The sequence below is a fragment of the Sminthopsis crassicaudata genome, chromosome 2 (assembly GCF_048593235.1).
Source record: "Sminthopsis crassicaudata isolate SCR6 chromosome 2, ASM4859323v1, whole genome shotgun sequence".
NCBI classification, from domain to species: Eukaryota; Metazoa; Chordata; class Mammalia; order Dasyuromorphia; family Dasyuridae; genus Sminthopsis; species Sminthopsis crassicaudata.
The window spans coordinates 257387246-257408022 of NC_133618.1; the positions used below are offsets into that span (position 1 = coordinate 257387246).

General features: G+C 42.6%; 1 protein-coding gene across 1 annotated transcript in view; it reads right to left on the reverse strand.

Moving 5' to 3' along the window:
• The window catches only part of TPRN (taperin), a 34459-nt gene extending 16845 nt beyond the window's left edge, over positions 1 to 17614 (reverse strand). Inside the window, exon 1 of the mRNA XM_074289023.1 lies at positions 15286 to 17614. Within this exon, the coding sequence (XP_074145124.1) occupies positions 15286 to 17484 (2199 nt within the window). The 5' untranslated portion in view covers positions 17485 to 17614. The remainder of the gene's footprint in view (positions 1 to 15285) is intronic.
• Positions 17615 to 20777: the final 3163 nt, after the last annotated feature.

Below are 20777 nucleotides of genomic sequence, written 5' to 3' on the forward strand. Positions count from 1 at the left end.
AAAAAATGAATATTTAAAACTGTCTTCACATGAAATTGGGGGGAAATAAATGTTATTTTTAAAAAGAGCCAGTCAGTTCCAATGATCTTGTGATGAAAAGAGCCATTTGCACCCAGAGAGAGCATTGTAGGAATTGAATGTGGATCACAACATAGTATTTTCACTGTTTTTGTTGTTGTTCGCTTGCATTTTGTTTTCTTTCTCTTTTCCCCCCTTTTATATTTGATTTTTCTTGTGCAGCCTGATTTGTGGAAATGTGTAGAAGAATTGCACACGTTTAACATATATTGGATTATTTGCCATTCAAGGGGGGGGTGAGGGAAAGGGAGGGAGAAAAAAATTTTAACACAAGGTTTTGCAAGGGTGAATGTTGAAGGAATTCCCCCTTAACACTGATCCCAACCCAACTATGATTTAGTAGTTAAGTCTTAGTAGATAAATCTTAAGTCAGAAGCACAGAAGCCAAATTACTTTCCCAGGATCACCCAGCCTCACCAAGTCAGAGACAGGATCGCAACTTTCATTTCTCTAATTCTAAGTCCAATGTATTAATAATTATAATAGGCAGAATCAACATGAAAACCAAAAATTAGAAAGCTACTAAAGGTTCCCACAGAAGTAGGGGAGAGACAGTGAAACCAGTAATACTGAGGAGCCAGGATCAGTGATCAGAATATCAACTTTGGGGCTGTGTTTAAAAGTTTATATTTATGTTTACTGGGGGAGAGGGGGGAGAGAATACAAGATTGTAATGGTGTACATAAAATGAAAGATAGGAATGGGCCTTGAGGCCAGAAAAGACTCCAGAGGGACTAAAAGAACTTAGTGCTCTTTGTTTTCAGTAAAGTTGCCTAAATTCATAATTTAAAAAACCATTAAGATCAACTTTCCCTTCAGCAGAGCAGAATAAACAAAGCCAAATCTAAGAGGAAACGTCTTTCTTTTCTTAAGCTTGGAAATCATTTTCCTGACAGCTCACCTAAATGCTTTCTTTCACCTGTGGATTCTGCTCTTTACAAGTCAGAGGTAACTTGATATGTGCATTACTATAAGCCTTCTTTTTAAACTTTTTTTTTTTTTTTTTTTTTGCCCTGGGCAGTCCCAAATAGCTCTCTGAGCCCCAGGCAGGGCTGAGGAGAATATCTACAGGCAGACAAATGAGCTATAACAAACAACGAGTTCCTTCTACTCCACTTCCTCAAAGGTCATATTGAAGCAAATTCTACCCAAAATCCCCTAGGAGAGATAGTCAAAGGTTACTGAGGGTCAGTGCAGAGGAGATGGCAGGACAGCAGCTCCCTGATTTATTCTAAGAGTAGATGGGCACTTTAACCCGGCACTTTTTTGATCCCAGAGGACGCACAAAGGCCAAGTAGAGAGCTGCTGCTCTCCTCTGCTAGAGACCTCTCCCATGAAACCCAGACCCAACAGCCAGCAACTGCTCTTTATATTAGCCAGGAGAGCTGGGTCCTACACCCCCAGGAGGATCTGTAAGCCTCTGGAAGGGGATGCCAAAGTGAGGGACAAGTGTGGAGTCCCACCTCAGTTCTGGGGCGGCTCCAAGATAAGATCCCATCTCCTAGCCCGAGGGCCCGCCCACACAACCTGCTCTCACTAGCTCTCTCGGTAATGAATACACTCAGCCCGTGGCAGATGGGAGCGGCACAGGGGAGGCTCGAAATATTAAACTCCACCTGGGCACAGGACACCACAAACAGTTTCAAATTCCTCGGGAGGAGAGACAGCGCGATCTAGATTCCACAATGGAAGGCAGAAAAATGTGGCAGGCCCAGCGCCAGGAACCAGGAAGGAACTGCTAAAATATTCCAGCAACCAGCAGGGGCTTTCCACTCAAATCAGGGCTGGACTTTATCAAGGAAGCTGTAGGATAAGCCCCAAGGGACTAGGGCACAGCTTCGAGTCAGGCCTCCACTGATAAGAACAAAGATACTACAGGAATACCTGCCTAGCAGTGCCCAGTTGGAATGGAAGTTCCGGGTGAGGGCCTGGTGTAATGGGGACACCGCCCCTCCCCATGCGAAGATGTCTGACTGCTCCATGAGCACGGGCAAAGGCTTAGGTTACAATCACGTCTTGGAGGAGCAGTCCTAGAAAGGAACAGCTCTCTCACATGAGCATTAGCCCAGCTCACACCATGGGACAGCAGGACCCACACTTGTAAACTCACCATGGGCTGCCCTAGCAGAAAGGTCATAGTGAGAACGGTAATAGCTTTCAAGAGGTTCACATACAACAGGCCTACACACTCACTAGGATCTCCTACAGGGAAGGCTTTAAAGGGACCAATAGGAAGATTTTGGACATTGACAAAAGGGTACAAAGTAGCAAAGCTGATGTCCTAGAGAGGAAATAGCTCTCTCTCCCTACTGAAAGGCTTCAGGGTGAGAGGCTCCTGAGGCTCACCAAGCACCTAGGAATTCCCCAGGTCATAGGAGTCACATCTCTAACTCTTAAATAACTAGTCTCAGACCTCCTACCAGACTGGGGGGAGGGGGTAAGGGCTTTTCCTTGCTTAAAGTTGCACAAAGTCAGTCTAAATCAATTTTCCTACCAAAGTGATGAGCCCTAGCCCTCCAATGCACCCCCAGTGCCACAAGTGAGCTCTTTCTAGCACATAACTAAAGATTTCACAAACTACTACAAAAACAAAGCATCCTAGTGTTGAGAAGGTTCCAAGACACTTTCAATTTCAGCTTCCTGAATTTAAGGGAAAACTAGTCATTGAACCAGTAACATCTAGAGAGAAAGAACCCTTCATGAATGATATCATTATATGCATCCCTCATCTTTACTGATCTAAAGCTAGGATTGCTCACAAAGACAGAACAGCCAATTCTACGAGAACAGTCCTCTAGTCTTGTTCTGACTAGCAAGAGCCCTGAGGAAGACTTGAGTCACTTAAGCCAGTAATGATGCTTCCCTTTAGATAGATGCTTACTCAATCTCAATATAACAATTGGCTTCTCCCACATACAGGATGAGCAATAATTTGACCTTACTCCTTTTCTTGGCCTGTGGAATAGGTGAACATTCTAGCTGTATGATGAAGACTAAGAAAAGTCCTTGGGGAACTAGGAGAGGCATCAGGGGCCATAACAAACTATTGGATAAGGCCAGGACAAATTCTGAAAAAAATGTCTTGGAGCTAATGCTCAGTTACTCCCTCTGCTCTATATGCATCCCCAACAGCATAAGTCACTGACCATGATGTGCCCCAGAAATAGAGGTTCTCTATTTCTCCATGAATGCCTAGAAGGATATCATGGTTAGCAGATGATACACATACATACATCATGCCAGTTCTGAGTCGAAGGCAAAGTAGAGCTCTAGTTCTTTGAGAATCCCTACCAAGATCAAGGTCCAAGACTGGTTACTGAACACTTTAATCCAAATGATCAGCCCTTGGTGGAAAGCTTCCAAGGACAGATATGCCAAAAGCTGGGTGCTGAACTGGCTCAAGCTGTCTTTTAGCCCCCTGCCTTTACCAAAAACCTCAGTACCATATGATTCAGGAGCCCTTTGTGCTAAACATAAGGGATAAGGAAGAAAAGTCAATCCTATTTCAACTCCCTCCTAAGGAGGCATACACAGGGAAACCATAAAAAGAGATAGCTACTAGTTCAAGCTACTAGCCTGTTGTTACAGGTTTTTGGAAATTATCAAAAGATATATGTTGCCTTCCAACTCATAGCTTGGCTGCTATGAGGCCGAATCACTCTTCCAAGGTCAGAGACTATGTCCCCAAAAGATGGCCAGCCAAATAACAATAGGTGGCTACTGGTCACCCCACCTGCTCCAGAAACAGCCTAACATTTAATGCTGAATAAATAGTGTCACCTCTATATACAAACTACAGCACATTATTATATTGTTAGTGGACCTGCCCTTTATCCTTTTATCCCTTCGAATTACAAATTCAAAAGGCAGAGAAACCATTCTCTAGATGTAATGAGACTAGCTAGGCTGCTGATCTGTTTCTTCTGACCATCTTCACTCACCATAGAAACCAAGGCCTAACACTGGGTGGGGCCTATCACTGATCACAGGGGAGGAAATAAGCCAGTCAGCCATTCACCTGGAACATTTACTGACTGTTGCTTCCCTCTTGGCTGAGCATTTATAAAATCTCAACAGGGAAACAGGCCTTCCCACATAGAGGATTAGCACTAAGCCTGACCAGCTGCTTCAATCAGCTTGTACCCATGAACCTCTAAAACTCACAAGGCATCTAATACAGGGCCAGGTAACCTGGGGGGGGGGGGCAGGGGGCTTCTAACAATCCCATTATTCTTGTACCTCTTCAATTATGACATAAAGCAATGGAGTGAAGCTCTGGCTGCCCCCCATGGGCAGCACTCCGAGTTCTGGGCCAAGCCTCAAAGCTTTGGGCAGCCACAGCAGAAAATGCCTCACAAACAACTAGCTCTATACCAAGAAGAAGGAGATGAAGGAGCTCAAGAGTCAAAAGGGAGTCAGGCCCAGGGAGAGAGAGAGAGAGAGAGAGATAAAGGAACCTAGAAGAGGCAGACTTCTGCTGGCTTTCCACTGGTGTGTGCTTATATAAACAGTATCACCTGCCTCATGGGGACTTTGACCGAAAGAATTTAACGCACCAGGGCGGATTGGTCACGGCTCAGCCTCAGCTTCAAAGCTGAGCTTTCCCAGCTTTCACAAGTGTCTTTTTGTTCTCTGTACATGCTACACAAAGCCCCAGCTTGTGTTACATTCCTACCCTCAGATTCTAGGCCCTTGAGCCAAACATCAACCCTAACTTCAGGGGACAGCTGGGAGTTCAGAACACTGGCTCTCCTCCCAGCATCACCCTTTTCCCTCTTCAACTGTAACATGCCAAGTAGCCTATAACCATCAAATAGCAATAAGAAAACCTACAGATACTCTAACCCAACTCACTTCCCCATTTTTCGTCTAGTGCTCAGACCCTCCCTTCCCACTCTAGAAGTTCACCCAGGCTACTATGTGGAAAGTACCCTTCAGCTGATCCAGCAGAACAGATAGATGAAGTATCCTCTGCAAAGAACTTGGACTCAGATCACCTCAGGAAGTGTGAGTGGGAAAATGAGTCACTGATTACACATAGTGTGGCTTGATGAGGCAATGAGATGATTACTTGTTGGCATTTGTGGATTATCAATAAGCAAAATAAGAATGGATAGAACATGTCAGTTCTCAAATATGAGAGAAAAAGCTGTCATGTCAATAATAACAAGATTAAAAATGTGCTGAAAAGCAGCCATCATATATATACACACACATATATATTTACAACAATACATGTTGATTATGAAGTTCTACTTGGTCCACCACCTGCCTATATGACAAAATTAAGGGCATAATAGGATTTAGATGATTGCTCCACTAAATAAAGGTATTCCAGAATTGCATACAAAAAGGGAAAAGAATTAGTGTGGAGATGAAAAGACATCCCAGTCTTGTAGGTGATACAGTAGATAGAATGCTGTGCTTACAGTCAAGAAGACCCAAGTTCAAATCTAGCCTTAAACATGTACTAGCTGGGTCATTCTGGGCAAGTCACTTAACCTGTATTTATCTCAAGCTTTTTAAAACTATATAATGAGGATAATAACAGCATCTACTTGGCAAGGTACATGTCTGGCACATAGTAGGCACTATATGAATGCTTATTCCCTTCCCTTCCCCTCTTCCTGGGAAACTACTCACAGGGGCTGGGTCAGTCTACTTTGGCACATACTCAACAAACTTTTTTTTTTTTTTTTTTTTTAACAAACAGATGATTTTTTATACTATGGCATCAATCATAAAGGCAATATTGGTTGTCATACAACTAAAACCAAAAGTATAAATTTTTCAGTAATATGTATAACTGCAGCAATACCCATGTAGTTAAGGGTCACTTATTTCTCCATTATTTCAGCCACTTTTATTTTACCTTTCCTCCAAAGAGTATAAATACCAAGATATTCTCAAATATCCCTATGTGAGGCAAGGCAGAAAAGGAAATTTTTCTCTCCAAAGATAGAAAAGGAGACTACAGGGCAGCAGTGAATTGTCTCATCCCAAGACCCATCATTGCATAGGAAAAATTAGGAGAGCTGTCAACATGATATTGAGATTAGGGCTAGCAGATGACAATTCCAAAAAGGCTAAACCTTAAGCTAAACATAGAATTTGCACCCCAGAGACTTTGTGCCAGGAAACTGAGGCCAACTATGTCCACATAAGGCCAAGTTTTAGCCAACATTCATTCTCACAGCTGCCAATAATAACAGTAGCATCAACAACTGACTTTATTCCTGTTTTAAAGTTTACAGAACATTTAACATACATTATCTCATTTAAACCCCATGACAAAGCTATGAGCTAAGTACAAATGAAGAAATCAAAGCTCAAATAGCTTTGTAAAAACAGTAACGTTCCCATGGCCACAGAATAAACTAAGCATCAAAAGGCAGAATGTGCCCCTAGACCTTCCCAAGTCCAGTGCCATCCATAGATGAGGAGGATGGAGGGAAAGGATAATGTGGAGAAAGATTTCTGTTCAAGAGGGCTCTTAGGATATCTAGCACTTCCTCCACTAATAGGGTAGAAAAACCAGGAGGTTTGGAGGGAGGGCAGGACAGCCCTCAGAAGGCACATTAGGAACAATAGCCCTGGAAAAACTTCCTCAGGCCATACCCAACTCCCACACAAGGCCCAAGTGCTCCACCCTGGTTCAGGTGTGTAGGAGAGAAATCAGAAGGAAACTAGAGAGGTTCAGACAAAATGTAAAAATCACTTAAAAGGCCAATGGCAGTCTTTAGGAATAGTTACCAATCTTTACTGCCTTCCTGCAGCTCAAAAAGATATAAAACACAAATTGCAGGCAACTACATTAGCCAAAGATTCACTCCGGAGAAGGAACAACTCTTTCCATAGAAGAATCTTTCTCTGGACAAGAGTCTCTTGGCTCAGATAGCCTAGAAAGGAGACTCCTAGAATCTGAAGCAATAATAAACTCAAGGACACAGAGAGATATTTGAAGATCTAAAACTGCAATAGCCTAAGATTGGGGTGGGAACCCCTCTTAAGGCGAAAGAATTGTTCAATTTAGTTCAGAGATAGAAGGTGTAGAAGGCATGATCTCTTGTAAGCCTCTAGGCCAGCTCAAAGTTGCCTGCCACTCTTTCTGGCTTCTAATTTCTCTTCTTCCAAGAAAAGACACAGGGTAGTGGAAAGTATATCAAATAGGGTTCTAATCTCGGCTCCCCACCAACTAGAGAGGGCCAGGGGAACCAAAACCATAGTAGTTACTGCCAGAGACTAGTTCTGGAAGGAGAATAATCCTAGAAAATTTCCATTGGGAATGGTCTAAATTTTTTGAATGAACTATTTAGTATGTTCTAAGCTGAAAGGGGGGTAGGATGAGTTATGAGAAGCTTAAGAAAGGACAAAAAGGCCCTCTCAGAAGCCCTTTCATTTCTTTCAAAGCCTGGCTCTCAAATATCATCAGGGGTTTTTAATTTGGGATCCATCAATTTACATTTCAACACATTATTCTGAGGAGTTTGTAGACTGCACCAAAACATGACAGAGAAAAGGCTTAGGACTGTTCTATATGAAAAATCTCCTAATCTAATACCTCCCGGGCCCCCTGCTACTCGTTCCTCCCTCATCAAAATAACTTTGTATTTTGTAGATGTGTAATTGTAGCCTCCCCCGTCTAGATGATAAACTCCTCAAGGACAGAAACTGTTTCACTTTCTTCTTTATGTATCTAACACCTACCACATACAACAGGCATTTAATAAGTTTTTATGAGGATCACATGAGATAATATTTGTGAAGGGCTTGGCAAACCTTATAGAGATACATAAATAATAGCTAATAATAACATTATTTATAATTATGATTATTATTAATAAGTGGCTCTGTGCATTTCCCAAAGGAAACAGTTTGTAGAACCATCATCCTTTCCCTTTACTATTCTACTCCACGATCACAAACTATAAAATCTGAGTCCAGCCAATCACTTCACAAATGTATATGACTGGAAATAGTTCGTACACTGCTAGACTTATGAACTGATCCAGCTATTCTAGAAAGCAATTTGGAACCATAACCAAAAAAGCTATTAAGCTGTGCATATCCAGTCAGAACCCAGTGTTGTCACTATTAGATCTATATCCAGAAGAGAACAAAGAAAAAGGAAAAGGACCCATATGTACAAAAAAATAGCTGCCCTTTTCATGGTGGCAAAGAATTGGAAACTGAGGGAAGGTCAAGTGCCTATTAATTGGAGAACAGACAAACAAGTTACGGAATTTGAATATAATGAAATATTATGCTGTAAGAAATGATGAAGAGGATGGTTTCAAAGAAACCTAAGAAGATTTGTATGAATTGATACAAAATGAAGTGAGCAGAACCAGAACAATTTATATAATAACAATATTAAAAAGGCAAAGAACTTTAAAAATCCTTTTTGACAGAGAATATGAAAAAAAAAAAAGAAGAAAAGAAAAAAGTCCTTTAAAAGTTAGTTTAAATTTCAATACAATGAATAACCACACTTCCAGAGGACCCATGATGAAATACCCTATTCAAGTCCAGATAAAGAGCTGATGGACTGAGAGGAAAGACTGAGGTTTATGTGTTTTGGATATGACCAATTTGGGAATTTGTATTACTTGACTATACATGTTTATGACAATTTTTGTTTTTCTTGCTTTCCCAATTGAAAGGGGAGGAGAGAAAAGGTGGATAAGAAAAAAATTAGATTCAGAATTAAATAACAGAATTAGGAGAACATCATCTACAAGAACAACAATAGTCTAAGGATGATCACTGTGATACTCAGCTATTCTGATCAAGACAATGATCCAAATTAATGCTATCCACTTCCAGAGAGAAAACTGATGAACTCTGAATGCAGATTGAAGCATATTTTTCCAAAACCTTCTTTATCTGCAGCCTTTGGAGTTTCAAAGGTGTGTCTACTAACCTAGGCATCCATATTTGCAAGAATGTAAAATAAATCTTTCTTGCATTAAAAAAACAAACAAAAACCTCCTCAAATCTTATCTTTATTTGTTGTAACATGGCTAATATGCACATATGTTTTACATGATCTCATATGTATAACTGAAATCAAAGTATTTGTCTTCTCAAAGAAAGGAGGGAGGGAGAGACAGATTTCGGAATTTAAAAGTTTAAAAAAATAAATGTCAAAAAGCATTTACATGTAACTGGAAAAAATTTAAGAAATAAATAAAATATATTTTAAAATAATGGAAAGTAAAATAAAATAAAATAAGGATTTAAAACAAATAACAAAGAAGGTATCAACACAAGCTCATTCCCCCATTATCAGGGCCCACTGCTCATAACAGAAGTCAGGGATGTCACTGGCTGACTTAGGATGTTACCACAGTTGACTATAGCTTTGTGAATAGATAATTCATATTTTTAAAATCTTCTTTAATATTTACAAAACACTCTTCTCACAACCACCCTAGGAGACAAGCAGAATAAGTATCACTATCAGAAACAGATTCAGAAAAGTTAAATGACTTGCCAGTATTTATACAGACAGACAATATAGATATATTGAATTCAATGCCAAGTCTCCTGACTTCAAGCTAAGTACTCTTTGCACAGCATGAAATGCTGCCTCTGATGAATGTGAAGTAGACAAGTAATGCTGTGTGTCCAAGGGAGAAGCAGCTGCCCTGAATCAATGCTGGGAATGAAGGTACTGTTCCCAGTAGGGCCCTGGGCAGGCCTGCCTACTTACCTGAGAGAAGCCATCTGGCTTCTCCCTTCATTTTCTGGACCTATTCAAGTAACAACTGCCAGTTTGGTCACCTCCACAACTTCCCAAGGTCATACTCCCTTTTTTCCTGGCCCAGGCTTTAGCCTACTTCCCTATTAACTTCTCCTTTTCCAATCTAGTTTAACAGGAAGTATGTTATCTTTCCTATACCCAGGAATGTTTGCCCTTCTGTTCTCACCTCCCTAAAATTTTTATTAGCCCCTTCTACAGCCCAAGACCCCAAATCTCCCTCAGCTTCCTTAATCCCCATTTCTTATTTGCCTAACATCCTGAATCAAGAGTTCTCTTTCCTGGGTCATGGATCCCTTTGGCAGTCCAGTCAAACCTACAAATCTCTTCTCAGGATAATGTTTTTATTTTTTATAATTTTTTAACTTACTGAAAAAAATGCTAAACTTCAATTAGTTAAAATTAGTAAAGGTTAGGAAAAATAAAAATTAAATTTTTTCCTAACCAAGTTCATGGAGTCCTTGAAATTTATCCATGCACATGCTACCTTTCAGAACTCTGCCCCTAGACAATCTGTGCTCATAGTCCCAAATACCATTAGATCACAGTGTCCTAGAGATGAGAAATGGATGAACAAAGTCCTGGCTTCTTTCCATTTTTGTCTTAAGACAAGAAAGAAAGGTAAGAGTGGCCTGTGAATAGATCACCATCCTTAGAATTGGAAACCTGGGTTTGAATCCCTTGTTCTCTAGCTGTACAAGCAACAACTCATTTATCCACTTCATATTTCAAATTCCTTATCCATAAAAGGATAAGGATCATAATAAGGAAAATATCCTCTTGTAAACTTTAAAATACCACATAAATATAAATTACTATCAAATGAGAGACTCTAACCCAAGGTGAAATGACATATAGCAATAAAGGATCTGGAATAATTGGAGAAGCTAGAGAGATATAAGGGGGCAAGAGGTGTGTGACAAGGATAGGGCACCAAGACCAAGAGAGTGAAGGTATAAAGCACGGCTAAAAAGAATAGTTTATTTTTTTTAATGGCAAGTAGGAAAAAGAAAGTAATGGAGTGAGGACAGTGTTTAGTTTTTGTCTGCTAAAGTGCAGGCTGAAAAAAAATAATTAAGTGGAGGCTGATGTAAGGATGCTAAGAAATGCAAGTGTGTAGGAGGGAAAAGCCCCATGGGGACAAAAATGAGATTGCAAGAGTGGAACAGTGAGAGAACCAGATTTTAGGCAAGACTTTTGCTAAGAAAGATACAGGTATGAGAGATGACATAAGGGACAAGACACAGCACTGGGAGATGTGTGAACAGAAAGTGAGAGGAACCAGCAGGTGGGAATGGCTACTACCAAATGGAACAATAAAGTTCTCAGCACAGAGAATAAGGAAAACTTGGGTTTTATTTGCTATTAAACCTTGATGAAGTATAAATACTGAGAGGACATCCATTCAGGTGTCTTGCTGAGATGAGGAAGCACAGATCAAAGGAGAGGTACTTTGAACATCTACATATATATAATGTCAAACTCTGATGGCAGAAGACCTCACCAAAAAGTAGAGAGAAAATAGGACAAGACCTAATCCCTGGAAGAGACCCCAACAATTAGAGGGGAGGCAGAATCAGAAGAAAGGGAAGGAGGTCATATGCATAGGAGAACCAAGGAAGGAAATTGCCTCTAAGTCACAGATTTGTATGCAATAGCTAGGAGAGGAGGAAGGAAAAGGGAATTAGATTAGTCTTGGAATTGGATTAGTCTTGGAAAAGCAGCTCAAGATTTTAAACAAGGGAATCTTTGGCACAGTGATGTAAGCAAAAGGAGGATTATTAGGAGGATCTAGAAGGAAAAAAAATGAGAAGCCCTGAAAAGAAATGGCTTGAAATGAATGGGAGAAAGTTACCACTGGCAAGATGAATAGGATTAACCAGAGTATACTGTACTAGTCAGACTCAGTTTCACTCCCAAAGTAGCTCCTTGTCACCCCACCAACAGGGAAGTAATATAGTATTTGTCAGCCTTGGAATTTGCCCCAAGGTTAAACAAAGAAGCGGAAACAACCTGGAAAATTTTCAGAAGCTTGCCAGTTAAAGGTATAGGCAGGGAGGGACTCTATGAAACATTAAGCTCAGGTACAGAGTACAAAAGAGTTAGGCAGGCACTGCCTCTTCTCTCCTCCCCTCCCCACCCCCAGGAACAAGCAGAGATGGGAAGGAGTTTCCAGCCAGAAAGATAATTGGACAAATCTCTATCTAGTTACCCACACTGGGGCTTATAGTATTTGCCATTCATAAAATTTCAAAACTTTAAAAACCATCTTGTCCAACTCTCTCATCTTTCATGAAGAAAAGGAAGGCCAGAGAGATGAAGGGAACTCAAGCAAGATCACACAAAGTAAGAAGCTAAACCTGCACTTCAACCCAAAGCCTCAGACTACCTAAATCCAGTGCCCTTTCCATTATACATTCCACAGCCTCTCCCTTTTTTTCTTATTCAGTTAGGATCAATATCCTTTTTATTCCTTCAAGAGGTCAAGACTCGCAGCAATACCGATTCCCCTAAAAGTACCCAAGAGCTTGGCACAATGTATTCTTCTCCACTCATCTCATAAATACAAAAGAGGCTTAGGGGTAGGGTGGATCCTGGGAGCTCACCAAAGGAGAGTAAAAAACTAAAAGAACGGGACAGTCAGCAATGGAGTGGAGATGAAGTCCAAAAAAGGAGACCAAGTCCAACCCTTTAAGAACAGGCTCCACCACTGACTGAGATCCAGCTAACAGTGAGTCAATTTTCCCATTTTTGCAAAGCACAAAGAATAAAGGTAATCAAAAAAGTTCTTCACAGAAAGTAAAGAGTATAACCCCTATTATAACAATGTTCCTTAATGGATCTGGAAAAAATGTAGATCCATTCAAAATTCTGAAACTTTAATACTCAATACAGGGAGCATAACTAAGGAGGTCCTAAGGAGGTGCTTGCCCTGCCCCATGACGACAGCATAAAATAGAAAAGAATTAACAAGCCTGTTAATTCCAAGTGGTCACTCCTGTTTCTTAGGGCTCCAGAGAACTAAAGCTTTAAGCCCAGGTAAATTTCAGTTTCTACACACAAGGAAGATTTAGATTTACCAACCAGAGCTGGCACTACTAGTAGTAGAACAGAAAAGACCTCCCACAGAAGGGAACCATTCTACAATGTTGTTTTGGGTTTTTTTTTGTTTTTTTTTTTAAAGCCAAAAGAGAAAATATACCAGCTTTGGAAATCAAAGCAGATGTATCCAGTTTCCTAATGAGAAAAAAAAGTAGGTCTTAAAAATGAGGAAATGTATAAAATCCCAACTTAGAATGCTGTCCAGAGAATCAACCTACCCTAATTTCTAATTGTGGAATCAACAGGCTTCCTTAAGGCCTCTAATATGAACTTAGATTTGGCTGAAATCTAAGTAAAGAGCCCAAAATGACACTGTGAATGTCACATAAGGTCAGTAAGCTTTACTATTTACAGAGAACAGTCCTTTAAGATAGAGGCATCCCCAAACAGATTAAATTGTAATCAGAAAATATTTAACAAAATAAAAATGAAATGGAACATAGATGTTAGTGGGTGGTTCTATCATTATTATCTAATCATTATGAAGTCCAAATGGAGTTTAGAGGCCCCCATTTCTATTTGAGTTTGACATTGCAAAACAGCCTTAAAGGAGAAGTGGATTTTTCTATCATTAGTAGAGGGAACTTCCAAATACAGAAACTCCCTCTCATTAATACAAACAGCACCTTTTCCACAAGTGGCCTAGAATACCAAGAGGTTAAGAGAATCGCCCAGTTACAAACCCAGCAGGTTTCAGAGTCAGGACTTGAATTTGGGCCTTTCTGATTCTGAGGTCTATTCTCCATCTTCCTGTTTTATAATCACTGAACTGGACACAACTATGGAAAAAATCAGCTAAAATACTGTCCCACTTGCCTACCTTCTCCTGGCAATAGCTCCGGGTGAGACTCCACAGGCTTCTCCTGCCTGAGCTATTTTTCTCCTTTCCTGAAGGACTTGAAAAGCTGGGCTTTCTTCCTTGGGATAAGATATGTGTCACAAGATCAGAAGATTGGAGATTTAGAGCTAAAAAGATTCAGAGGTCATTGGGTCATCTAGTCCCATCTCCTTTACAAGTGAGAGCCAGAGATGTGAATTCATGTACCCTAGATTACTCAATAATAAAAATGGGATTTCAACCCAGCTCCTTGTATGCCAGTCTTCATTGTAAAGCATTGTACTGCCTCATATATTTTTATGTAAATAAACAACACATCAGTTAAGTTCTTTCTTAAAGCAGTCCCCATTTCCCATTTGACTGACAAACCTTGGATAGGTATACCTGTATCTCTAATCAATAGGGTGGCCACCACCATCATGCTGTAAAGGAGCAGGTTCCATCCTATGTAGGAATGTTGCAATAATAAAACAGCATGGGACATTTTGACTCCTCCCCTACACCATTACTAGGGAATTTTCTAATCTATACCTATAGGTGTCTGCCAAGAGGAAAAAGACAACATGAGAAAAAGCTCAACTGCTTAATAAATTGAGGGAGACCTGCTTCTCAAATCAAACAACAATTTATAGCAACCCAAATATCTCCATCAACTGGAGCCAAGAGCAGAACGAGCTGGCCTCTGACCATTCAAAAGAGTGGCAATTCCAACCAGTTGCAACAATTTATGACCTTACTCCAGATTTGGAACAAAGAAAAATCTTGATTTTTCCTCTTTCTTAAAAATTTCATTGTTACTTTCCACTAACCATTTCAGTTCCAATAGAACCTTCTCTTGACAAATAAATTCAGTCTAGTAGGAAGTTTTGTCTCTCAGTTATAATATATATTAGAAAGATACAGTACTAATCACTTGGTAGAGGTGTAAATTGGTCCAATTAAAGAATTGAAAACCAATCAATGCTGGAAAAGATTACCTATGCATATGCTTTGTAAATAAAAAGCTTTAATTAAAAAAAAAAAGGAAGAACTGAAAACCAAGTGTGTGCCCACTACCCAGAAAGTAGCTGAACAAATTGTAGCATAATAATGTAATGGTCTATTATTGTGATGAAAGAAAAGAATTCAACTTGAAAAGGCTTATTTTGATTCAGATTAAGATAAATAGAAACTGAAAAACAATTTATATGAAGATCACAACAATGAAAACTACCTCAAAAGCCTACAGAACTCCAATCAATAATACTGATCAATCATGACTTCAGAGAACTTTTGCTGAAGCATGATTCCCAAGTCTTGACAAAAAGGTGATAAAGGTACCAAATGAGAAAGATGACAGTGAAGAAGAAGGAAATAAAGAAAAAAATATCAATAAAGTATTTCTTTAAAGAAAAAAAAAAAAAAAAGACTGGAACTATTTACCAAGTGCTAGTCAGTCTAAGTAACATATTTTTCCTATTCTTTCTTGCTAGGCAGACCTCTGGTATCTCTCCTTAAATGTTACCTTTTTTCTTGAAGACCCCATCTTGGTTAAACAGGATTTCTTCAGGGACAAATAGCCCCCAATCACTTCAATTTCATCAACAGTGGGGTAACGTTTCTTGAGTAACAACCCCACATTCTCACGGGATGCTTCAGGATCTTCAAGAGTTTTTCCTTTCCATTGGTCTTCCTCCTCCTCTTCCTCAGCATACAGTTCCCCATTTGGTGGGCTGAATCTTGCCTCAGGGGCAGCTGGTTTCCTATTAGGCACAACTGTGAATGTATTGTTGCTCAGGTAGTGAACTTCAGATTTGCTATTGGGCAGAGAGGGATGAGGTCGATATTGAGGAGCATCAGAGAATCTGAAAGCTGGTTTGGCCTCTTGGTAGGATTCATCATCTGAATCTACCTCATCAATAAAAGTAACAGGAAGCCCTGGTCTACCGGGTTCTTCAGGAAGCTGGGTGATAGAGGAACGGAGGGATGTGTCAGAAATCTCAAAGCCCCTGCAAGGCTCCTGTTTGGAAAGTCTCTCTATAGAGGGGGGTGTTACTACTTCTCTCTGCCACTTGTGGTTCACCTCTGAGAGAACTGTAGCTGTTTGTTTCTGAGGATCCCCTTCCTCTGCTGCCTGCAGGGCCTCAACACCCAAGTAATTTTCATAGCGAGGCACCACTTGTGGTGGGTGCTGGCTCCCGTTTTCCAGAGGTATATGGGTTAAATGGCCAGACTGAGAAGAAACACTGACCTTTCCCTTTGGCTGCTCAAAGGCTTTGTTCCCCCCTGAATGGCCAGCCCTGGAGTCCAGCACTTCCACCCTGGGCTTGGGGATGAAGATAAAGGAGTTTTTGGAGTTCATCCGGAGGTTAGCCAAGGCCTTAGCCTGGACATCCTCATCAGGGATGGTCTCTATATCTGGCTTGGGGGCAGGCTTGATCTCAAAAGAGTCATTGGAACTGGTGGCTGCAGAAACCCACCTTCGCTGACTGGGAGTGGCACTGGCCAGGCTGTGTTTGGGAAATGTGGAAGGGGCAGCTGGAATGGCACTGGGTCCCTCGTTGGCACTGTCCATCGGGCAAGGGCCAGGCGAAAGGTGGAGGATAGGTGCCTCCTCCTCAGCATTTGGCTTCCGGATGTCGCTGCCTTTGGAAGTACTGGAAGAGGATGGCACAGACCCACCCCCTGTCAGGAGGCCATTGGCAGGACTCAGCCGGGGCTCCAGGGTGGCCTCCATGACAGGTCCGTTTGGTACTATTGTTCGGCCTCCTCTGGCCAGACCCCGGGGGTGGACAGTGAAAGAGTTGCTGCCCGTTTTCTGGAGGAAGTCACTGAGCCGAGAGGGGGCAGCTGCCGATGCCTGAAACCAGGCAGCTCTCTCTCCGACGCTGGGAGTGCGTGGTCCAGGGCTGGGCAGGGAGAGGGAGGCGGCCGAGCTCTGCTGCTCGACTGCAGAAGGCTTTGGCACCAGAGGCCGGCTCCGCTCAGGGCTCCCTCGACGCTGAGGTGGGGACGGGGCCCGAGGCCGGGGCCCGCCAATAGCCAGCGGGGAATCGAACTTCTCCAACAGACGGCTGACCCTTCCTGGCTGCGCAGCCGCCTCCACGGCTGTCCGGGGAGTCTCGTAGATGACCACCTCGGTGGCCCGGATCTCCGCCACTGAGCAGCCACGCCGGGCCAGCAGCTGCTGCAAGGGGTCCGGGCCCGGGCGCGGACCGGGGGAGCTCACCTCGTAGGGTCGTTGGCCGGGCAAGAATCCGGGCTCGGACTCGATTATGAGAATGTTGTCGGCGCGAATGGTGCGGATGCCCGGGACGCGGCTATAGAGCTCCAGCAGCTGCTGCACGGGTCGTCCCGTCGAGGACCGGGCCCCGGGCGCCGCGCCGCGCCCCCTCCGCAGCCGCTTGCGCTCGGTCTCCAGCCGCATGAAGGGGTTCTCCCGCAGGGGGCCCAAGCTATCGGCCAGCACCAGCCGTTCCGCCGCCGCCGGGGCTGGCTCCCCCGGGCACTCGCCCCCAGCCGCGGCCACAGTTCCAGCTGCAGCCTCGACTCCGGCCCCATCGTCGCCCCCCCCAGCCAAACTCCGGGGCCCAGCCGCCAGGCTCGCCAGCTTGGCTCTCTTCCTCTCCAGTATCTCCCGTTTCCATGCCGGCAGCACTAAGCGGGAGCCGGACCCCGCCAGTCCCTCGAGGCCCGGAGGCCGCCGAGGCTCAAGGCTCGTCATGGTACAGTGCAGAACGAAGTGAGGCGAAGTCCGGCAAATCCGCCCGAGCGCCAGTACACGGCAACCTGCCTGGCGGGCCGGCCGGCTAGTGGACTGATGGAACAGCTCCTCTCGCCGGACGCCCCACAGCGGCCCGCTTTCCAGTCAGCGACCACGCCCCTACTCTCGGGGCCGCCTCCCATTGGGGAAGGCCCCTAAAGGTCCGCCCCGTGTGAGCTACAGCCACCTATAGCAGACGGGGAAAGGTCGATTCGGGTGCCCATGGGAGGAAGAATTCTGTTTATTGGCCAGTGGCCTCTCTTACTCCGCCCCCTGAGATAAAGCACTATTCAGTGGGGAATAAGATCTTCTGCTAGGCTGGTGCTTATTGGGAAAAGACCCCATAGACTCGCCCTGTGTGTGCCCGCACCACCTATTGGGGAAAATGGAGGCGGGGTGAGGCGGGGGAACGCCCTCTCCCCGTACACCCGGGCGAGAGCTACTCCTATTGGCTGACGATCACCCTCGCTCAACCCCCTGGGAAAATGCAGCCTTAATTGGTTGAGACTCCATCACCCGGGCAGGCGCCCAATTGGGGAAAGACACCTTAGACCCTCTTGGGTAGTTATGGTGTATCGTAATTACTTTCCTCCTCTTGCAAACCCCTAGGAAGACACTCTAGGGTAGGCAGCAATGTTCATACAGGGGTGGAAAAGGGAGGGTCCTGGCCCAGAGCCCAGACACTTCCAAGAGGAAGACAGTTTAGAGGTAGGAGTGATTAAACCTGGGCTCCACCTCTCCATGGGACCGTGAACCATGTTCTTGCTGGTCCTGGGAAAACTGGGAGGAAGGCAATGAGCCCCGTTTTCTGACAGGATAATTACCACCAATTCCCAGAGCTGGCACGGGGTGTCTCCAGTGTGGATTACTAGGACGGAGGGTGGCAAAGGTTTTTGTTGTCCAGCGGTACCCTACTCGACGCGTGGACTTTGTCCATAGGAGTTCCTTGGCAAATATACTGGAGGAATTAGTTATTTCCTTCTCCAAGGTGTCCTCAATTTACGGATTCCTCATCCGTAAGCTTCAGGGTTAAGTGTCTTGCCCAAAGAGACACAGCTAGTGTAGCCTGAAAGCGAATTAGAACTCAGGTCTTCTTGATTGCAGGTCTGGTGTTCCACAGGGCCACCAGCTGCGGGGGCAGAGATTATTTAGGAAGAGTAGATCGTTCGTTCACTTCCTCGACAGTTAGCTTTGTTCTCATGGTATTTTGTTTTTATCATTAAATGTAAGCAATGACTTTTTGCCCAGGTCGTGGGAACAGACATTGGAGTTATCCAACGCCCTCATTTTACAAATGAGAAGAAAAACAGAATGGAGTTTTCCAAGTCTCAGTTCACAATGTCCTCTAACATTCCCTTTAATCCCAGGGAAAAAAATAACCTGCCCAGGAGACAGGTTGTTTCCTTCACAGTTACTCCAAGTGAAATTCAATGGTGGGAAAAGCCCAGAATTGTGAAGCAATATGAGAGGAATCCAAGCCACAAGAATAAAATGTTAATAACTCCAGCTGTGCTCCTACAATTGTGAACTTTTTATTTTATTTTCTCCCATTTCCTGGGAAAGCCTTACCTCTACATTATTACAATCAAGAAAAATTATTCCTCTCCCACTCTAAAGTCCTAGTAGTGAAATAAAATGGCCATATAGAAGACCAGAGTGAACTCTGTATGACCTGAGTGAGCCCTGTAAAATTTTATATAAAAAAACCATGTCTCCTTTGATCTATACCTCCAAATGGTCTGGCATCCTCTCAGAGCATGATAAGCTTTCTAGTCAGGAAGTCACAACCCCAGGCAAGATTTCCCATTCAATTGAGAATAATCAAACTTCTCCTAGACTCATACATAATATGGGTCTTCAGAAAAATGGCTCTTTGCAGATCAATTCTCCCTTGAGAATGATATGCCCCCCAAGAGAATCCCTCTTGGTGTTTCTTTAATAAAGCCTATTTTTTTTACCATAGCTTCTGGATTTAGTGCTCCATCTCCTCACCCATTCCTGCCTAACCTCATCATCTCATAGCCTCATAATAGTAACTTCATCTGTATCTGCCTCATGCCAGGACCCCAGATTGACCAGGAAAACATCCACATCCTGGGCTTCAATAGACAAGATGTTCTTGATCTCACCATATCTTTCCAAGTTGCATTAGTGTGTTTAATTGACTATAGTAAGCTGAGGAAAGTAATGAGACATGGAAATATTTGAGTAAAAGAAGGATTGTGAAAAATTTGAGGGCACTGATATGGAATTTATAGTTTTAAGATGTGCAAAGTACTTTATATATTATCTCATTTGGGCCTCCCAACCACCTTGTAAAGAGCCATACTGAAATATAAAACATACATTATGTATTTAAGTCATTAATATTTTTAGTAATGTTACCAATCTTTAAAATAAAAAGTAGCAAAGATTTGTTTCCTTTATCTAGGATTATTGAAAACGGACTACTCCCAGATCATCTACAATTTGTAGAAAAGTAGGCTACAGTAAATTCTACCAAACATTTAAAGAACAATTAGCCCCAATGTTCTATAAACTATTTGAAAAAATAGGGGATGAAGGAGTCCTACCAAACTCCTTTTATGACAAAGACGTGGTACTGATACCTAAACCAGGTAGATTGAAAACTGAGAAAGAAAACTATAGACCAATCTCCTTAATGAATATTGATGCTAAAATCTTAAATAAGATATTGGCAAAAAGACTTCAGAAAATCATCCCCAGGATAATACACTATGATCAAGTAGGGAAGTAACAAATTGGGAAAATACTTTTATACTTAAAGGTTCTGATAAAGGTCTCATTTCCAAAATATATAGAGAACTGACCCTGATTTATAGGAAACCAAACCATTCTCCTATTGATAAATGGTCAAGGGATATGAACAGACAATTCTCAGATGATGAAATTGAAACTATTTCCACTCATATGAAAGAGTGTTCCAAATCACTACTGATCAGAGAAATGCAAATTAAGACAACTCTGAGATACTACTACACACCTGTCAGATTGGCTAAGATGACAGGAACAAATAATGATGAATGTTGGAGGGGATGTGGGAAAACTGGGACACTGATGCATTGTTGGTGGAGTTGTGAAAGAATCCAACCATTCTGGAGAGCAATTTGGAACTATGCCCAAAAAGTTATCAAACTGTGCATACCCTTTGATCCAGCATTGCTACTACTAGGAGATGAGAAAGGGACCTGTATGTGCCAAAATGTTTGTGGCAGCCCTTTTCGTAGTGGCTA